General features: G+C 45.8%; 2 protein-coding genes across 5 annotated transcripts in view; one reads left to right on the top strand and one right to left on the bottom strand.

The window, feature by feature from the left end:
- The window catches only part of LOC142559193 (uncharacterized), a 91,166-nt gene that overhangs the window by 6,767 nt on the left and 63,943 nt on the right, over nucleotides 1-20,456 (top strand). The window lies entirely within an intron of this gene.
- The window catches only part of LOC142559157 (diacylglycerol O-acyltransferase 1-like), an 85,275-nt gene that overhangs the window by 40,053 nt on the left and 24,766 nt on the right, over nucleotides 1-20,456 (bottom strand). For all 3 annotated transcript variants that reach the window (XM_075670827.1, XM_075670825.1, XM_075670826.1), the window contains 3 exons: nucleotides 7,880-7,920; nucleotides 6,458-6,543; nucleotides 5,626-5,678 (listed from right to left, as the gene is read on the bottom strand). In XM_075670827.1, the coding sequence (XP_075526942.1) occupies nucleotides 5,626-5,678; nucleotides 6,458-6,543; nucleotides 7,880-7,920 (180 nt within the window). The remainder of the gene's footprint in view (nucleotides 1-5,625; nucleotides 5,679-6,457; nucleotides 6,544-7,879; nucleotides 7,921-20,456) is intronic.

Raw genomic sequence — 20,456 nt, 5'->3', positions numbered from 1 at the left:
TTACAATCGTGAAATGGAGGTTCGACCGTATCATGGACAGTTTAAAAGGCGAGGGGCACGCAGTTGCTTCTATTCTTTCCCCCTTCTTCGGCAACGTGTATATAAAGCCAATTTCGTGCATTTAGTGTATATTTCTCAGCACGTTCAGATCTAATGTTATATAACGAAGCAATAATAAGGCAGAGTGAAAGCAATATCCCCGAAGCCCTTTTAATTTCTTTCGTCCTCTGTTTCGTTTTTTTTTCTTTGTTTCTTTCTTTCTATTGAAACAGCCTGACCAACACCTTTTCTGTGTGCCTTATGACGAACGGCCACACCGAAAGGGAGGTAGGAGGGAGTAGGGAGGTAGTGGGGGAGAGACATTGTTCATATAGTAGGCAGCATATCAATTGCATAAGGAAAGAGCACTTTCGAGGAGCCCCTGCGACAGTAAGGGACGCTGACGCCGTCCGGTATACGGACGCCATGAAAAATGACAGAACAGTTTCAACCCTAACAGAAGCATGCATCAACACATGCTAACGCCCCATGCGGCCAGCCAAGCTCTGTTAATAGCCACGCGCACACTGACGACCGCGTGCGCTCCCACGTTCAATAGCACGCCAGTGTCTGGTCAAGTCAGACGCTGGACACATGCGCCTCCAGTAAGCGGTGAATTTGCTCACGCGAGATCGTACTACTGAACACTGTATCCTCCGCTCACCAGGCTATGCATTACGGTGCTGCTGTTGGCAGGCGAAATTTCAGCGCTGATTGCCGATTGATTCGGCACGAGGACGCGCAATGCTTGCAGCGTGTCACAACATAAGTGCAAAGGTTAGAATAGAATAGACGTTAACAAAGTCAACGAGTGCTGACATGTGGCACTAAGCTCTCTGATACAGCTTTCAAATATTCTGGCCTCACCTACGACAGCACGTATTGCTGTTGTGAGGCGCGCCTATTAATGCGAAGCATTCTTTGCCTCATTCTTGACGCTTTGCGGTAGGTTTACCCGGTGACTTACCCGCCACAGAATGTATACATTCTGTGGCGGCACAGCCACAGCTACGGAGCAGGAGCACATATTCTTTTACTGCGCATCTGCAAGTAGTCCGCAAATTTAAGCAACTGGAAGCTACGTAACGTAAAATAACCCATACCAATTGTTATATTTATTTTTTTATTCAAGATTTCTTTTTCATAACAAAAGATGGTCTCGAATCCACGCTGTGAAGGTGGTTGGACAGCGAAGCTGGAAACAACAACTAGAACATGTATCCATTGCAGCCTAGGTTGAAATAATTCACGTGGCGACATTCACATGTACCTTATCTAATTATTAACCTAAGAGGTTTCAACGGCCCGCGACTTGGCTTGCGCGGCTACTTCGTGCACCTACAAAGAGTGGACGAGAGAGAAGAGAAATTCGCCGCGCCTCGTATGCACGCGGCTCTTCAGGAGTCCTCACTATAGATGTGGCCTTCCCAAAGCCCTGTCACAACACAAATAAGTTGCTAGTGCGGGTTCTTCTTTTACGTACGAAAGCGTCGTTACGTCTCTCCCTGCTTCGTATGCAGCAGTCAAAGCTGCCGTTGCCGCTGCAGCTTGCACAACAGTAATCTTTACTGGGAAACCTATGCGGGGAGCGCTACGTGCTCCGCATTGCATGTAGGCACATGAGTGCCTTATCATCAATTAGGCGGTTCGAATGCTTGTTTTGAGCTTGTTCTTCATTGAAAGGCATGCTCTCCTGTATGTTGTATGCGTGATTCCAAACAATGTACGCACTGTTCGCTTCACTTTACTGAGTGTGTGTAGCCTCCGAGTTGCAGCGGTATAAGCCATCGCATTTGGGGGTATGAACCATAGATGATGATAGCTTTCTGTCGACGTTACGCCACGAAGAAATCTCGGGACACTTTTCATAGACAGCTTCGCTGTAATAAAAAGCTTCCATAGGAAAATGATTTCTGTTTTTACGCTTCCTGGATTTCTGGCCGCAGCCAGCCAGCTCTTTGAAACGCTAGGCGCGTGCGTTCTGTGGCATTACCTCGTCTTCTTTGCTTGTGACAGCTCGCGCTTTGAGGCACCGTGTTAGACTGCAATATCTCCGACACCGGACAACTTTCCTCCATACTTTCCTCGTAGCACGCTATGTAGGAATTGACTTAACGTTATAGCGATTTCATGATCACCCATGTTAATCATGCTTTAACATTTCTTCGTCTAGAATACAAATGCTGTCGTCGTTTTAACGTACACCCCATGGCATTGCCATAGGTACGTACAATTTCATGACCTCATCAGCTATCGCTCATGATGTCACAATCCGAGTATCGCTCGCTCTCGCTGCAATTGCCACGTCGCAAGCTCGCGTCGAACGGCCGGCGTAGAAACCATGCCGTTGGTGCGTTACGATCGACTTCAACGGAGTTGTCATCGCGCTGCTGTCGTCACATATACGTACGCCCGCGACCCACATGCACAACTACTCAATTTACATAAACAAGTTGGTTCACCTGGTACGGCTTTGCGGATACCCAAACAATGCTAGATAGCCAAGTCACTACAATATGCTTCGCATAACATCGATTCCCACAGTGCGCGGGACCTGCACCATATCGTATCGTTCTCATTCCCCCAAGTGTACAGGGGCCGTGTTTGTTAGATGAGGCATGGGCTACACTATAATCTAGTATGTCATCTCTAGACCTGTAAAAACCTGAACAAGGACATTACTAAAATACGGGCAAAATGTCGACAACAAAGATACCAAAATATAGGGACACGTTACGGGAGTTTGCATGGAGCACAAAAATACGTTCAGTTTGTTTTATATTGCCATCAAAATGTTTATCATGCTCTAGCCCCAAAAATACAAGCTGTTTTATTCTCTACCATTGAGTAAATTGCCAAGAACGTCACAAGGCAGCTGCTTCACTCAACCTGTGTCTTTTCTCCGCTTCGATATTATTAAAATCGGTTGGAGAATAGGAGCTCCGCTTGTACAATGATGAAAGGTAAAAACATTAGTGCCCGTTTTACGTGCAAGTTGCAATCGCCATTCGCTATTCTTGTTGAATGAACCCGCTTAATACCAGCTTTCCTCCTGAGTTTTTCTTTAGCAGAGGCGTCATACATTTCCGTTCGCAGCGTAAGCTTTCAAGCTGCTCCACTACGTCAAGCCCTACTGTTTTCATCCTCGCAGGCGAACTCGGTTCGTACATATCGATGGTTCTCGCAGCTGCATAAGTGCTTCTGCAAATGTCAAGTGGATATAATGCTCGGAGGGAGGAAGCTAAAAAGTGTGTAAAGAACCCAAACAGATTATGTTTCTGTTTCGTGCATGCCCTCAGTCTCTCCAACATTGCGGGACTTGATGGCCAGCCCCATCGGTAGCCCTTGAATGACTTTACAACCTGGTAGAGTAGAACTCCATGCAATGTACACTAAGGTGTACACAAAACCCTAAGTATTGCGAGCCAAGATGGAATAGTCGAATGGATTATTACGGCAAACATCTGACGCTTCCTAGGTGAGGGCCTGAAATGGAAACTATGTAGTCGCGACACGGTCAGCCTTTCAGTATAAGAGCTGTTCTGAAAGAGAGCACATAACCGTCATGAACCACTGTGGCAGGCGCCGCACGACATATGATGCGCAGGAACTAAATGTAGTACTTTCACAGTTCTTGAAGTTTTCAAGAAATGAAAGACATTTTACGGCACATATGATTCGGACGCCGTGGGTACATCGGCAGCGGAAACAGTCTAGTGCTCCCTGCCAAGGCTAGAATATTACCTGCAGTTGAATGGCAAAGAGAGTGCAAGCACGTGTGTTACATCCCTGGAAAAAGTTATATAAAACCTGGATAACCGGGACAATTTGGGATCTTCTGGAACACGCGACGCAAATTCGAAACATTTCGGGACAACAATGTTGCTGAAAACCAGATGCAAGCAGTTTGGTAGATTCGTGTACGTTGCTGACACTAACATCCGGATATTTGTCGAAATTGGGATCTCAACTCTCATCTTTTCTAACAACCCATAGTATATTTCTTGAAGCGCCGCTAGAGACAGTGTATACTGTCCATGACCCTAGCTCTGCTTTCCTGTCACGCTTCATCCGTTCTAAGCTTCTTACACGCCAGTTCTAGTCGACTCATTGTGCGGAGCTTAGCGGCCACCTACCGAAGCCATACGATCGTATATCCAAGCATCATCGCTGACCAAGGAGTGTATATTAGCGAAAACATCTTTTTATTCTATATCACTGGCGTTGTCCGCTTTACTTGCGACAAGACAGAGAAAGATCGGATTGCATTTAAAATTACAATCACAGCCTTTGTCTCACAATTCTAATAATGTCAATAAGACAGCCATCGACAGTAAAGGTTCAGATTTACTGAGCAAACTTGAAGGTTTTCACATTGAGCCACTTCCAGACGACCGCTAAATGCTGCAGTGAACGCTCATCAACTGCCGTTCCATTGTACCTTTATGTTACAGAGCATCGCCTATTTATGCCCGATACCCTAACGTTCTCTTTTTTCAGTTTCGGCAGCGATTTTAGCAGAAGGTATCATGGCAAGTTTTGCAGGGCGACATGACATGACAAGAACTTTATTTGAGTCCTGAGGGACTGAGACCTTGGGGAGCCAAGCCGAAGGCTCCCGAAGATCAAGTCGGTGGCTCCGCCCATGATGGAACCGGGAGATCAAGTCCCGCGGCAATGTCATGGGCCCTCTGGACAGCCTGGAGTTGAATGTGGAGATTGCTGCTCTTGAGACATTCCTGTCATTGTTCTTTCGTGATGGGTGGAGAGGCGTTAAGGGCTGGGCACAGCCAGAGCATGTGGTCAAAGGAGCATGAGTCGTGACCACATTTGGGGCACGATTGTGAGTGTTCAGGATCTATCCTGTTAAGAGACCGAGAAGTGGGATATGAACGGGTTTGTAGGAGTCTTAGTGTGGTAGCCTGAGGTTTGTTCAATTTGGGGTGAGGGGGTGGAAATGTCCTCCTGCCTGGTCGATAATGGGAAACAATTTCGTGGAATGTACTTAATGGATCTTTGTGGATGTCGACCTCGTTCCAAGCCTGGCTACCCGCGACAGCGCGGTGCGTGAAATCGCGCGCTCTCCGGTGGGCCTGCTCGTTAGGATTACATCCAAGCGGGTTAATTGAGCTATCTAGATGGGCTGGGAACCAGCGAAGTTCAAAAACTTTCTACATGGGCGTATTAAAAGCAACGCAGAGCCTTTACAAAAATATTCATACATTTAATCACAGAACATATCAAATAGAGCACGAAAGTGCGTTTTAATGATTGACGCTCGAGGATGTCGATCACTGCGAGCTCCTCTGAACGTGGAACACATAATGGACTCTCCTAAAAGCAGCGGTGCCGAAAATGCCGGCAGGGGGGCTAGGGTTAAGGGGAAGGCGTAGCAGCCCCCCCTGTAGAATTCTGCAAATAAAGTTGGCCGGGCAGCTGATTCCTGACACGCGCGCCTATATGAAAAGGAAAGCGAAATGCTCAAGTGTTCGCCGGACCGAGTCCTTGGCCGCTGCCGCTCACGCAAGTGAAAACAGATACAAATGTATGGAAGAAGGCCACACATAAAGCCTGTCGCGTGCTTACCGTGGCCAGTAGCTTTTCCGCTTGGAGTGAGACGCACACCGCCACTGGGTGACCTGCGAGGTCAGCCGAGAGGGAACGCACGTGCGAACATTTTATGCTTTGCAATGTTATCGCAATGACGTTCAATGCGAAATGAAACGACAGTAAATTGGCGAGCAGACGTTGCGACATTTGCAGAACCGTCATGGCAAAGTGAACTACGTACCCGAGTTCGAACTGTAAGCCGTTACTGCTGTCACATTTCAGTGCTCACTCTATGCCAATTAACGCTAAACCAGTGAGCATGACTCGACGCTTACAGCACGTCCAATTAAGAACAAATCTCCCGTAATGATCTTCATTATGCTTTCAGGAAGCCGAAAGGTGCGCCGCGACCCCGTAAATGACGTATTGCCGTACAGAAGGCAAAATACGTGTAATCTAACAGATCCTTGTGACTAGTATTATCGCTAACTTGGCTAGTTTATTTGTCCGTGGTTCTTGCTTAAGCATTTTGCTCTTTTGAAGCATTTTTTGTGCTACTCCATGCTCGTTGCACCCACAAAGATTCTTGTTCTTATATAGAAACCATTTGTTGTTGATAGACCCGTTTTCAGTATATGTACTAACGTATTCGCTATCACGATATAGGTCGGCGCGCCTTCTTACGAGCCGCTAGGTTGGGCACAAATTGTTTTGTGAATACAGAGCTAGGGCTCGTATTTATAAAGAAGCTCATGCGCTAGAATGATTTCAAAGGAGAGGCGTCTACCGATCATTTGCGGACAGATTATTTCTCTAGAGGAAGAAGGGAACCACGCGGGCTTTTCAGCATGCAAGGCCATATACTTACAGATTGCAGCCAAAAGAGGCGGGATGCTTCCGGTGTCAGCCAAGACGTAAAGCAGCCATTTTGTTAGTTCGCAGTAATTGAACGCCCTAGAACAAAATAAGTGCGAAATAACAACTGAAAAGTTCCTTTTTTTTTTTTTTGAGGCATCAATGACAGATACAGCTCATTCGTGACAGAGAGCATCAAGAAAAGAGGACCGCCCGTCTACAGTAAGGAACACTTTTTACAGAGGCCTACCGGCGTACAGTGCTCAGCGATTGAAACGCTATACACGCAGCGCGTGGCTGCCGGCGCCTTTCGGGCCACTGATGGGCACTGGGGACACCGAGCACATGCGCGCTGTGGTGTATCCGATGAGAGCCTCTGTGACGCGCTGTAACTGCGTTCGGCCCCTCAGCGATCACCCAGCGCGCACCGGTGGCGCAATATGTGCCGGCCGCCGTGCGACCCGATCATCACGTTCGAGTCACTCAGCACTACGCGGTTCCTCGAACATGAAATAGCATCTGTGGGCGTACATCCACAAGGAAAACTAGGCTGCACTCACAGCAGGGTATGCAACTGTGAGCAAGACGATGGCAGTTAGATAATTTGTGTGCGTGTGTGCGTGTGTGTGTGTGCGTGTGTGTGTGCGTGTGTGTGTGTGTGTGCGTGTGTGTGTGTGTGTGTGTGTGTGTGTGTGTGTGCGTGCGTGCGTGCGTGCGTGCGTGCGTGTGTGCGTGTGTGTGTGTGTGTGTGTGTGTGTGTGTGTGTGTGTGTGTGTGTGTGTGTGTGTGTGTGTGTGTGTGTGTGTGTGTGTGTGTGTGTGTGTGTGTGTGTGTGTGTGTGTGTGTGTGTGTGTGTGTGTGTTTAAGCAGGAAGAAGCGAAGTGATATCTGCCGTATTTGCTAATAATTTTATGCGAAAAACTGCCATGTCGCGTACTCGCGCGATCTACACGTAAGACCGTTCGAGATATTCATGTGAGATATTGCAAAACATAGATGAGCAGTCACTGAATGAGCATTTAAACTCATTGCAAGATTACTAACCGATCTTATAATCTTACAACAGTTGGTGCAATGACGTTTCGATTTGTTTCCTGTGGCACTGGTTCTTTGTCCGCAACTTTTCATTCGTTGTCCGGTATTATTCATTATGCAGTACGGTTAGTTTCTTGCTATTAAAGTAGGTTTTCGTCGTCGTAACAGAGTGCCTTGCTTAATACGAAATTTGATTTACCTGTATTATTTTTTTTCTTTGCTCGAGTTAGCTTGCCTATGTTAACTGCTTCGATTATTTGCTTCTTCCCCTCGTCGTTCGCTCGTTTACTGTTCTCTAATTTTTTTCCACTTCTGCTAAAGCCCTGCAATAGGGCTGCAGTTTTTATTAATTAATGAATTAATTAGTTTATTAAAATTGCACTGTTTGACCCTCACTCACCTGGATATGTTGTAAACAGCTGACCTCAAGTTGAACAGTATCTGAAACGACAAAATAACAACGCTTGATGGCACACAAAGGAAACAGTGATAGTGGCAGCCACTAAAAAAACAAGTGGAATCGTATGGTTGGGACAAAGTAAGAAGTCTGTTACGCTATATTGCGACGATTCTTTTCAATCAATTCTATTCTATTCCGCCAATTGCAGCGCCAACATAAGCTGACATTGGAAGGAATACACATGGACATCTACTTAACCAGCGATGAATAAGAAGGAACATAGAGTTTCATACGATATTTGCCAGAGGAAACGCTGGCGTTAGTGTCTACAGGAGCTGCAAGCGAGTAGCTTTAGCCAGCATAGGAATTATGGGTAGTCCATGGAAACTTTGCCTTTCTGGCTTCACACGGCTTCGTGACTTTGTAAACTCGTCATTTTTAACACAGTACGGTATAATAAATAATTAAATCAAGATTATTTAAATTGTCCGACGGCATTATTAGAACGCGGGGCCTTTAGCACAGATACCCGATACTGAAATCATTACACCACGGACGCATGCATCGACAAGTGGCATATAATGCCCTCGTGAATTTCTTACGAGCAAGATAGCGCGCTGAGATGCTTGGCACGTTTCGATTTGGCCACCTCGACAGGCTGAACTGCTGCAATTAGTATCGATCGTGCGTGTTCGTATAGTCTTCTGCACTTAGAGAAGTGTACATTGCTCTGGAATTCAGGACAATGAAGGCAGGTAAACCTTAATAAACAAAGCCACCAGAACGTCTGAATCCAGAAGCAGGAAAATCAGACAAATCCATGTACTACCCATCGTTCCCATGGTGGCTGAACGACTGCAGCGCCAGAGTTCAGTTCTCTCTAGTAATTATTGTAGCATACTTTATGAGAAGGGGGGCCGGTTTGCAGCAGGATTGAAATCCAATAATCGTTTCGTTCTAGTCCTTCACCCTGTTAAAGCAAACTTACAGCGTTAAAATAAAGCGTCGGCACTACGTTCTCCACTCCTTTTGGGTTGTGTCTATTCTCGCCGGTCCTTTAAGAAACTCGGCCTGTCTTCAGCGCTTCTGCCATTTTGTTTTTTTTTTTTTCGGTTCTCGGCTTTTAATATTTTATCGACATTACACGGCGTTGTATCAGTGGCTATATCGCTCTGCTTCTGAGCACAATATCACAGTGTCCAAACCCGGCCGCCACGACGACCACGTTGCGACTGTGAGAAAATGCAAAAAAAAAAGCTCTCGTTAATGGTTGACACGTGAAACAATCTAAGATTGCCAACATTAATCCGCATACTCTAACTACCGGCACCTCATAGCCCACAATGCAACTTTGAAGCGTTAAACATGCAGTAATCATCAAATAGTTCTGAATATTTATTTTTGGATAGCAGCAATTGTATCCTGGCGCCTGCTGTAAGAAATTATCCCGGGCGGAGCCAAGGGCACAAAAATAATGTCCTGAGGGAATGGGCTGGCGTTGATGGTTGCCAGAAAAGAGGTCATAGTCTGTTGCCTGGTCGTGTATGCTGGGCCGACGAAAAACGTGTGTGCTGCTGTCTCCGGTGCATAGCGGTGGTCGCAGTCTCGGCTGGTGCGCATAGCGCCGTGTGATTGTCACACCAAGTCGTATTCTGTTCACCAGACTTGTTTCTCAGCCTTTGAGCTTGGGCGGCATCCTAAACCTCATTTCGGTGTTGAACTCGTGAAGACGCCAGTGGTGACGGTCCGGTATAGCGGCCAGTGATCGGACGTGAAACTCCGTATGACATAAGCAAGCAGAAAGTTTGTGTCGAGTTACTGAAGATGCAATCCAATAGCTACCTCCCATGATGCCACCTTAGTGCACAGAGTATGGTTTACAGTGTAAAGGGTAAGCAACAAGGTCGAAAGCTTGGCCAGTTGGTAAATGATTGAAGGTGAATAACTAAAAACACAACGCCCACCGGCACAGACGACGACGAAACAAAACTGCGGGGTATGGTTTGCGAAAGTAAAGCGTAAAGTTTGTGCGAAAGAAGTGTATCGTGTAGGACCGCTTTTCCACCTAAGTTAGCGCGAAACTGAGCGCTCAGCATTTTTTTTCCGGTAAGGGCTTCCTGTTATTATTTCTGCCTCTCACGTTTAATTACACAATATGCTTAACTATCCTTCCAAGAGCTGTGTCTTTCAAAAGGATCTTAAGCTATTAACCGCGATGGAATTATACACGTGTTGCACCATGCTTAATCGGGGCTTTCCTGACAACTATAGATGCTTTTCCATCTCGCCTACATGCGTATGCTATCACGTACTCCCCTCAATGACGCCCACCGCCTCATGAAAAAGCGTACTTCGTTCACGCTATAAATGTTGCACAATGACTGACTGCATCTGAACACATCATTATTGCGTGTATGGTTTTTGCTAAAGAGAAAAATCGATTAGGCAGACGGGCGAGGGTACTTCTTTCTCTTTGGGCGAAGGTTATATATATTGCTATATTGCCAACATAATATCCATGACATCAGATAAGTTGAACCAACGTCTGCGCAGCCACGGTTAAGTTCCTTCCCTTTCCGCGTCATTCGCGTTACGTCACATAACTAGTTAACCAACCACCACTTGCTAGTTCAGCCTTCATTGCAAGGATAATGCCAGGTACTTCTGTACTCGCAATTACACCGCTTATAGGGCGTATGCACGTAGCAGCCTCTGTGGTCGGCACTGTGTGAGAGTGCATGAAGCAACGCACATGTGATGATCTGACAGTACTGTACGTGTCCCTAACACGCGAGGAGTGCGTTAAGGCCGCCTCTTAATGAGAAGGTAGGCGACGGCAGAGATTGCGTACGTTCTAACCCCGTCGCCACGGCCTTGAGAGAAACGGACGGCATGTGGCTCGGTGGCGTCCGGTAACGGCTGGTCATTTTCTCCAGTTCCGAAATCGCCCAATGCGACTACGCACGTCCTTTCCTCAGCGCTATTCCCAAGTTCCTTGTATTCTCTACCTGAGCGGCATAGATGGTCTCGCGCTGAAGTAATGCGGGAGGGCTGCTATCGTTCGGACAGGCACCAGACGAGGAAGGTGGTTTTTTTTTTCTTTTTTTTTCTTCTTTTGGCCTTCGGAGAGGAAGCGAAACCACGAGCCACACGTGCATTTCCTGATGGCGATGTACTTACTGTCCGTACCTTCATCGTGCTGCCTCCTGGGACTGAGTCATAGCAATGCGTGTACCGCCGCTCTTTCGGACAAGCGAGAAAATAAAAGCTTCAAAGAGATACCAGTGCGGATATGGTATTGACAAGTGACTCCTGAAATGTCGAATTGTTTTGAAATTCGTATTAGTTTGACCCTTAGGAATATGGGAAAATACCTAAATTGTTGAGTAAATGGCTTCGCTGTTAGCAATGGCTATTTACCAATCTGCCGGCTATTCAGCAACGAAACCGTATCGGATGCGTCCCACAAGATGACTGCTTCGACTGGAGTACACACACTGCTCCAGTTTTTTGTATAATAATATAGTAATATAGTAATAGTTGTAATAGTACATTATAATATTCCGTTGGCTCGTAACTCCGTTGTGTGGTTTTATTAACAATCTGCGCAAAGTGACCTTGCTGTTGAAGGCAGTGAACGTGTTAGTGAATAGTTACAGAGACAACTTGACAACGAGATTCATTATATCCATGGTTGCGCACAAATAATACTATATTATAGAAGCCAAATGACGGCATCTTCATAGTGGGCATAACAGTATGGTGTCATAATTGTACGAACGCGCTCCTCCCCATCTCCACGGAAATTCGCTTGTTTGTTTGTTTGTTTGTTTGTTTGTTTGTTTTCTTGAAGATTGATCAATCAATCCGATTGATAAAGTTGGGTGAAAATGAATTTTGCCAAGTACTTTCACTAACTTTCCCACATGAAGTAATCATTCAAGAATAATCAAATATGAAATTAGATGTTACAATAACAGCGTTAGCACGATCCCATAACGATACTTAGTGCTACAAGCCCAGAAAATTTTACATTATTCACAGCAGAACCTGCCAGACTATATTCACTGAAGACAATACTCAATAAACACGAGTGAAGCAAAAAAGCGGCTTGAAATGACTCTAGCTATCTCCACAGGGTTCTCAACTTCAAGGAAACGTGCGGACGGGCATGATCATGTGCATCGCAGCATCTGCCATTCCTCTAGCAGTTCTCTCTACTCGGACGTAAAGAAGTGGGAAAAAAAGCATAGGCTGCCAGTGTTTCTATTCAAATATTGTCCTCTAACTGGGCAGCTTAATTTCGAAAACTTTGACTAAATGTGCGCCCACGTGCTTGTCTCGTGTCTCCCTTCTTCGTGTGTTGTTTTATTCGGCGCCGTCTTTGTAATCATGCTTAACCAACTAGCCCACCAGCACATGCTAAATGTGCGTATATGTACGGGCACATGTTCTGATTTTCTACTTGAGAATACGCAACTTCAACTACGCCTGATGTGTGACAGCGATTACTACGAATTTATTCCTCTTCCTACTTCCTGCTAAATAGTTGATGGATCTTTTTTTTTATTTTTCAGTGATTCGGGGTTACACTGAATTGCACAGAAGATTATCGCCAAAGCTTATGTGTCTTGTTTTAAGTGTTACTTCGCAATGTATACAGTCCGTCCAAAATGAACTTTCAACTCAAGAATCCAGTTGCTTTGTATGTTTCCTTTGTTTTAATTACTAGATACACTGGCGAATAAAAAAGGTGAAACAACCCCTTCGCTGCGCCGCAGCATGCGAAGAGTGAACGACGGGTTGTCTGGGGGCATTCACAAAGCCGGTAAAGCGAAACGAATGCTTAATAAATTGTTCCGGTAAATTTGATGAAGCAACCCAAGACCTGAAGATGTATCGCCACAATCAGCGCCAATAAAGGTTCAGTCCACTGATGCTTTCACGGCATTTCGAAAGTTGACATAGAGGCTAGGTTCCGCCGATTAGGAAATATCTCCGCCACTGCGCCTGCGCACCCGCGGCTGCTGTCGAGATTAGGGTTGCTCAATGTACAGCTACCGACGCGCTACTTACATGTTCTCCACTCGCGCAATGTTGAAAGGTTGCTAGCTGCGCATGGTACAGGTTGCGCAGAGTCTGCGGAGAGTCAACACATGCGCCTACTATATGCACGCCTCCTGAGTCCGTGCCATTCGACACTTGCATAATTGCGGAGCGTAGGGCTGGTTTCGGCGAATTGGAAATTTTAGATGAAGCAGTTTTCGATTAAACAGATCGAGCCGAACGAAGCACTGTTGAGAGCATCACAGGCAGTATTACATCTGAGACTAATGAGGCCCTATTTTTAGGGGGGTGGGGGGGAGTAAAGAGTGCTTGCGTACGCTGAAGTATTTTCGGTGCGCCCTAAGGAATAACTGAATGTACGGAATCCTTCTACTAGCGAGAGGCGCTTATCGAGTGTATACCTCAGGAAGCGTGCGACATATCTGCTTCAATATTATTTTTTCTGCATTTTTTTTTCCTTTTTAACCTTCACGAGTATAGCGGCAAAAATAAAATCCTAGGTTCACAGTAAATGCAAATAAGACAAAAGTTCTTTAGATTTGAATTGATCAACAGCGATCGAACAAGGAATGTCGTCGCGGAAGTCAACGTTTCGACAAGGGGGCTATTATTAAATTTTTAATTCGTTCATTTATTTATTGATATGATATAAGGAGATGTTGACGCACTATTTAAGGCACCGGCTACTCCTTAGCTCTTGAATGGGTCTAACCTACAACATACAGGGTTCAAGATTGCATATCAAACAACCTTCTCATACAAGCACCAGAACTTGTCGAGCTACGTTTTCGCAGTAGCACTATGACGTAAACAATACATGGTATCTACAATATACAAGTTAAATAACTCCACAGCACTGTGGAAGTCACAAAAATACAAATTATACTTTCATTCATTCATTCATTCATTCTTCGTCAGGGCAGGAAATGCTTTTCTTAGCAGCGTTTAAGTACGCGCAGATCACTCTCTAAGGGAAGTGTTCAAAAATGGTGCATAGTTATGACAGCGAGAGAAGAGATAGGAGCACTGCTCTTGGTTCTTCCAAGGAGACCACACGACACAGCACTCGTCTTGTGTGGTCACCTTTCCGTTAGTGTCTAAATTTCGCATGGGATTTCGACACCTCCGAAGAGAAGTAGGATCACAAAAAAATTGAAAAGGATCTGCACGTGTAATGAACTCTTGTGTTCTCAATCCGGTGGGCCTAGCTTTCCCAGAAAACAGGAACTGGGCAGATATACGGTTTGGACATTAGAAAAATGAGCAATAAAATTATGGGAAAAATAAACGGGTAAAAGAAACTGTGTTGTATCAAAAGGTGTGTGGTTTCGATTAAAAATGGGAAATGAAGGCGAAGATAACGAACACACAACCTGTCGAAGGCTGAGGGAAAGAGAAAAGGAATTGGCCAAGTAACAAACAAAGACTTAGCGAGAAAATTAAACTGTATATCATGATAGTTTAGCAAAGAACGGCTTGTGAGGAAAAAAATCACGGTGATCGAAATAAATTGGCGCAGAGAATAAGGTAAGCTCGGCTATAACCAAGTGTAATACTGTAAAATGTTGAATAGCTGCTGTATATATTCGTGCCATTGGTATACCGAATACATTCAATCGCTCTCTTTGAAGCATTTATACCTATTTGTTGCAGGGTATTGAACTTGTGGATGAGACATGACTTTTTTGTTGTCGTTGATGATGATAATATATCTTGGAGGGCCACTGTATGATTATAGTTTTTTAATCGAAATCCTGACCTTTTATCCCTCATTCGGCCGGTGAGGGTTGAGTTACGCGTATATCAACGTTCCAAAGGGAAGCGGTTGCTTTCCTGGCAATGAATGAATGAATGAAAACTTTATTAAAAGTTCCCGTGTCGAAACGTTAGCTCCAGCGACATTTCTTTTCCCACTACGGCTGTTCACTGCAAAGTTATTCATTTTAAGACGGTGGTCTTTTATGTTGAGAAAATCTTATATAAGCAACTGTTCTGGTGAGCTTGCACCTACTTTGCAAACCTACAGCAGCACAACTGACAAGAAGGACATGTAAGTGCGCATCCACGTACAAACTAACGTGCGCGAAGTAACCCCACAGGCTAAAAGCTTCAAACTTCGCAGCCATTTTAAATATTCAGGCAGGCCAGCGATTCCCTACTGTCAAACCTTCCTTATGAAAGTATGTCACAAAGGACGGTATTATCCGCGTTGTGCTGCTGGCGCGAAGAAAGAGGAAGCTTGCATTATCTCGGAAGCTGCTATCTAAATTCATGGGAACGTATAAATAGTTGGGATTTTAACGCGCACAGCTTTCTTTGGGGTTACAACAACGAGAACGTAAAAACCAGCAAATTGGCAGCAGCAATATCGGATATGGCTCTTACTATTCTGACGGACCCGCAGCATCCTACAAGAATACACAATAGCTTTTCAAGGGACACATGCCTCGATTTAACGCTAGTCAAAAATGTTAAAAATTGCGAGTGGCAAAATACGCATGAAACCTTAGGCAGTGATCATTATATACTCCGGATTCGCCTAGACCACAACAAGCATCGTAAACGCAGGGGACAAGCCCGGCTTTCGGATTGGTCGCTTTTCGAGAGTCCAAGGGTTCTCAAATCGACTCGCCTATTGAAGATTATGAGCAATGGGCTGAGTCGCTGCTAGCTGCCAGAGAGAAAGTCACGAGAAGGCGGCACACCTCAGAGGATGTCTCGGCATTCGACAACCACCTGCTCCACCTCTGGGAGGCCAGGAGAGGCCTCACCAGAAGGTGGAAGAAGCAAAAACACAATCGCAAGCTTAAAATCAAGATCGCTGAAATTACACGACAAGCAGAGGAATACGCGTGGACCTTAGCCAAGAAGAACTGGCTAATCAAGTGCGGCTCATTGAGAGGCGGGCTTGGCCTCAAGCCACGTGGAGCCTCCTGCGATGCCTCATCGAGCCCAGCAAGACGAGCGGAGAGCAGCAGCGGAACCTCAAGAGAGCCCTCCACGGCTATGATGGTACGGATGAGCAGCTGGTGGCAGCCCTGATGAGCAAATACATCTATACGACCAAAGATGACGAGCCTGTGTTGCAGTATCAAGGTGAAGATAATCCAGAACTCGACAGAGACTTCGAAGTAGAAGAAATACAGGCGGCGCTACTAATCATGAGAAGAGGTACGACGCCAGGACATGACAAAATTACGGTCGGCTTGCTCGCAAACATGAACAAGAAGATGCTAGGCCACCTGACAGATTATATCAATGAGTGCTGGAGAGCTGGCAAGTTGCCCTGGCGTGGAAATCGGCAGACGTCAGCTTTATCCCTAAGCCGGGCAAAGAGGTAAATATTAACAACCTCCGTCCGATTTCGCTCACTTCATGTGCCGGCAAGCTGATGGAGAAAGCAGTGCATGCTAGGCTTTCAGCGCATTTGGAGGAAAACGATTACATGCCCCACACCATGTTTGGCTTCAGGGAGCGCCTATCCACGCAAGACGTACTGCTGCAGCTCAAGATGGAAGTTATTGATCCACCCAACAAACGCGGTAGCAGAGCCATCTTAGCTCTAGATCTCAAGGGCGCTTTCGATAATGTGAAGCACTCAAAGATCCTGGAGAACCTGCGGAAGACACAGTGTGGAAGAAGGACTTTTGAATACATCAGAGACTTCCTGCTAGACAGACAGGCTCTTGTAAAAATTGGACATTTTAGGTCCCAGCCAATCCCTATGGGCACTAGGGGTACGCCACAAGGAGCAGTCCTCTCCCCTCTGCTCATCAATATTGCCCTTATAAATTTGCCTGAACTCGATCGCATAGAAGGAATTCGGCACGCCCTCTATGCAGATGACATGACGGTCTGGGTGACGAAGGAGTCTGGGGCAGATGGAAGAGGCGCTCCAAGAGGCTGCTTCGGCGGTCCAAAAATATGCCGAGGAGTGCGGACTGCGCTGCTCTCCAGAAAAATCAGCACTTCTAATCATGCGCAGACGAGAAGATGAAGCCCCGGTCAAAATTAGGGTGCACGACGCTGCGATCGATGAGACAGTGCGTATTCTGGGACTACTGGTTAACAACAAGGGTGTCAACGCAGCAATGATTACTCAACTCCGTGCATCATGCGAACAAGTAATGCGAATGATCACACGTATCACCAGTAAGACGAAAGGGATGATGGAGAACGACACTCTCCGGTTGATCAAAGCCTTCATACTCAGCAGAATTGTGTACGTGGCTTCGTATCTTCGGATGAGGAGGTGCGATTTAAAACATTTCGATGTCATGCTCAGAACAGCATATAAGAAGGCACTAGGACTCGTCGGTCAAAACATCTACAGAGCACTTGTTGCAATTGGGGGTGCACAATACAACAGATGAAATAATTGAGGCCTACCTATTAAGTCAATATTCCAGATTGGCAGGAACGAAAACGGGACGCAAGGTGCTGGAGGACCTGAATATCAACTGTCCTTACTATACGGCAACAAGACAAGACATTCCCAAAGAGTGGAGGGGCAAATTCGCGACACTGCCCCTTTCTAAAAACAGGCACCCAGAATATCATCAAGCAAGGAGGAGGGCAAAAGCCAAGAAGATGGACCAGATCTATTCTAAATTAGAGGGAGCCTTCTTCGTGGATGCTGTGGTTCCGATGGGAGGAGTCTCCACAATATCGGTGGTGCATCAAGGGCAGACGGTCAATGGACTTTCTGTTCGGCACGGGGAAATTGCAGAATTGGAAGAGGTGGCGATCGCCATGGTGGCTTCGCATCCTAGTTCCGAATACATCATTACAGATTCGCAAACTGCATATAGAAATTACACGCGGGGCCGAATTGCACCGCTAGCTTGCAGGATCCTCAAACAATCTGGGGTCTTCGCTTCGCGCAAAGAGCTGATTTGGGTGCCAGGTCACGAGGGTGTAGAGGGAAATGAGTGTGCACACGCTGCCGCCCGAGCTTTTCTCCCCGGGGTCCCTCCTGCTCCCTCCCCGAAGACTCGGACTTCCCAGTGCCATTAATAACTTATGCAGACGTATTGCGGTATTTGCGCTTATCGCGACGAAAATACCCGGGCCCGACTAAAGGATTAGATAAATCAGAAGAATGTCATTTACGAAGATTACAAACCATGTCATTTAATAACCCAGTCAAGCTACATGCTACTGAGCCACCATCCTTTTCGGCCGAGGGTAAATTCTGCGGGCAGAAAGCAGATTTGTACCATATGGTATGGGCCTACCAGGCTAATAGTGTCTTAGAAACTATACAATAGCCAACGTGGGAAGGATGGGAGGCAGCCCTGTCCAGCTCAACGCTCAAGGACCAGCGAGCCCTCGTGGAAAGAGCTAGGGCGGCGGCTTTAGCCAACGGAATTCCGGAATAAGAATCCGACCACGTTTCTCCTAACTCCCCTCCTCTTTTCCTTTAAGTAAAACGGTTTCATCATCATCATCGGCACCCGCTGTACCGATTTTTATTAAATTTGTTGCATTTAAAAAAAAGTTAAAATATAGTGAGTGTATGAAGCATATATTTTATTTAGGACGTCCATTCTTTAGGAAAAATTCTAGTAGGCTTCAAAATTTCGAGAAACTTGACTATCAAGTTAACTCGTAACACATTAATTAAAGCGCTTCGTCCTGTTCACTCTCTTCGTTTCTCGTCTCTGTGCGCTTTTACAGTTTCAAGATGCAAGTAAACCAACTAGCCCAGTTATCCATTCTGTTACAATTTAAAAAAGATTCTACAATTCTGCAAACTGCACTTAATAATACATCTAAATACGACAAAATTCATGTATCATACAGCGCTCTGAAACGTACCACTAATTTGTGAGTTGGAGTATTACAGTACCCTTGGCAACACTGCAATAATTTCACGTAACCTCTAAATTCACATATTTAATTTGTCTTTTTTGAATTCTCTAACTGCGATACCTATTTTCGGTGCACATATACGAATTTGTAAATTTCGTGCTTCAATATTTTTTAAGCTTACCAGTTTCCGGGATTCTTAACATATCCAGGGCTCCAAGTAAAAATCCTGCTACTAAAGTCATTAAATTTAACTATTTCTCTCAAATGCCACAAATTTCATTCAAATTGGTCGAGCGTTGGAGGACAATGAGTCCTCACTGCCGAAAGCTCAAATTTCTGCAAGGTTCAGCACACGGGGGAAGGTATTATCGCTTCGGAGACCAAGATCGCGAGGAGGTATCGCGACGATGACGGTCGCACTTGTTTTTTTTTTCGAGTGACGACCTTCGAGCTAAATCATGTACATACTGCTTGTCGTGCCGAGTGAATGTCGCGCAAGTTCCTCATGGCCGCTGCCATCCGTTAGTCGCGTAGGTACTAATGGTGAGAAAAGCGGTTTTACGGAGAAAATAAAGAAAAGCCCGAGCGGTGCGAGTACAACACTTGAATGACTGACGGTCGCTCGCTGGAGCGAGCTATAGGGCAGCGCGGCCGTTGGAAAACAGAGAAAGCATATAGAGGAAAGTTTCGGCGAAAGTGATGGATGTTTCACGATTCCGCTACGAGGAAATAAGAGCGGGAAACAAAGACTTTCGACGGAACGCGTGTCGGCAAAGAGTGCGACGCGTGCGAGGTGGGAGAACCATTCGACACCTTGCTCCGCTCAATCTGCGCAGCCTGGCAAAACCTTCTGCGGATATCAACGAATCCTGGCCCGAATAACGCGGCACGGTTCTATTCTATTTCTAAGAGCACATTTATAATGACTTAAGCGACAGCCTGTTTATAGTACGTTATCACCAGCATCGGCCTCGCGAGAGCCGTGAATGATAAGAATGAAACAGAATTGAGAGTAATAGATAGCATGGGGGGGGGGGGGGGGGAACCTCCTCAGGGGTTGGCATCGCGACTCTGGGCCCGTATCTATACGGCGTGTCCTAGCTAACGTTAGCCAAGCTATTTAAATGGCACCCTTTAGTTGAGTTGCCACTTGGGCCATGGAGAAGAATAGAGTTAGATTATGGAATTCTGGCGGCTGGTTCTAGCCCTGTCCGCACATGTATAGAAACGGAAGCTGATCGGACGTAGGCTATGAGGTAGGCAATCACGACAATAGAAGAACCTATTGCTGTATTACACTATTAAGACGAAAGCCTTACAAGGCTCATGGGAAGAAAATTTGACCGTCCGGCATTATGGCACCAAAATTCGATGGCACTAAAACTATGGTCGAACCCTAGATCTTTGTGGGAGTCGAACCGACTAGGAGGTATGGGCAAACCAGCCATATCTCCCAAGTTGGATTCAAAGTGACATCGTGAAGTACGAGAGTCGAGCCCATCACGTTGGTGTTAATTAATGTGTGGTAATTAAGATAGAGTTAATGATCACACTCAAACCCACGACCTTTGGTGGGAGTAAGCAAGTAAAAGAAAGCAACAACGCATTAGAACGAAAATGTCAAGTAATGTAACGAATGTCTCGTGAGCGGGCAGGCTTTCGCCTTCATCCTCTTTAGCGTATGCTGAAGTGACTG

The sequence above is a fragment of the Dermacentor variabilis genome, chromosome 1, assembly GCF_050947875.1.
Source record: "Dermacentor variabilis isolate Ectoservices chromosome 1, ASM5094787v1, whole genome shotgun sequence".
Classification (NCBI taxonomy): Eukaryota; Metazoa; Arthropoda; class Arachnida; order Ixodida; family Ixodidae; genus Dermacentor; species Dermacentor variabilis.
Note: the sequence above shows the minus strand (reverse complement) of the source record. Positions and strands in the feature narration are given on the sequence as shown.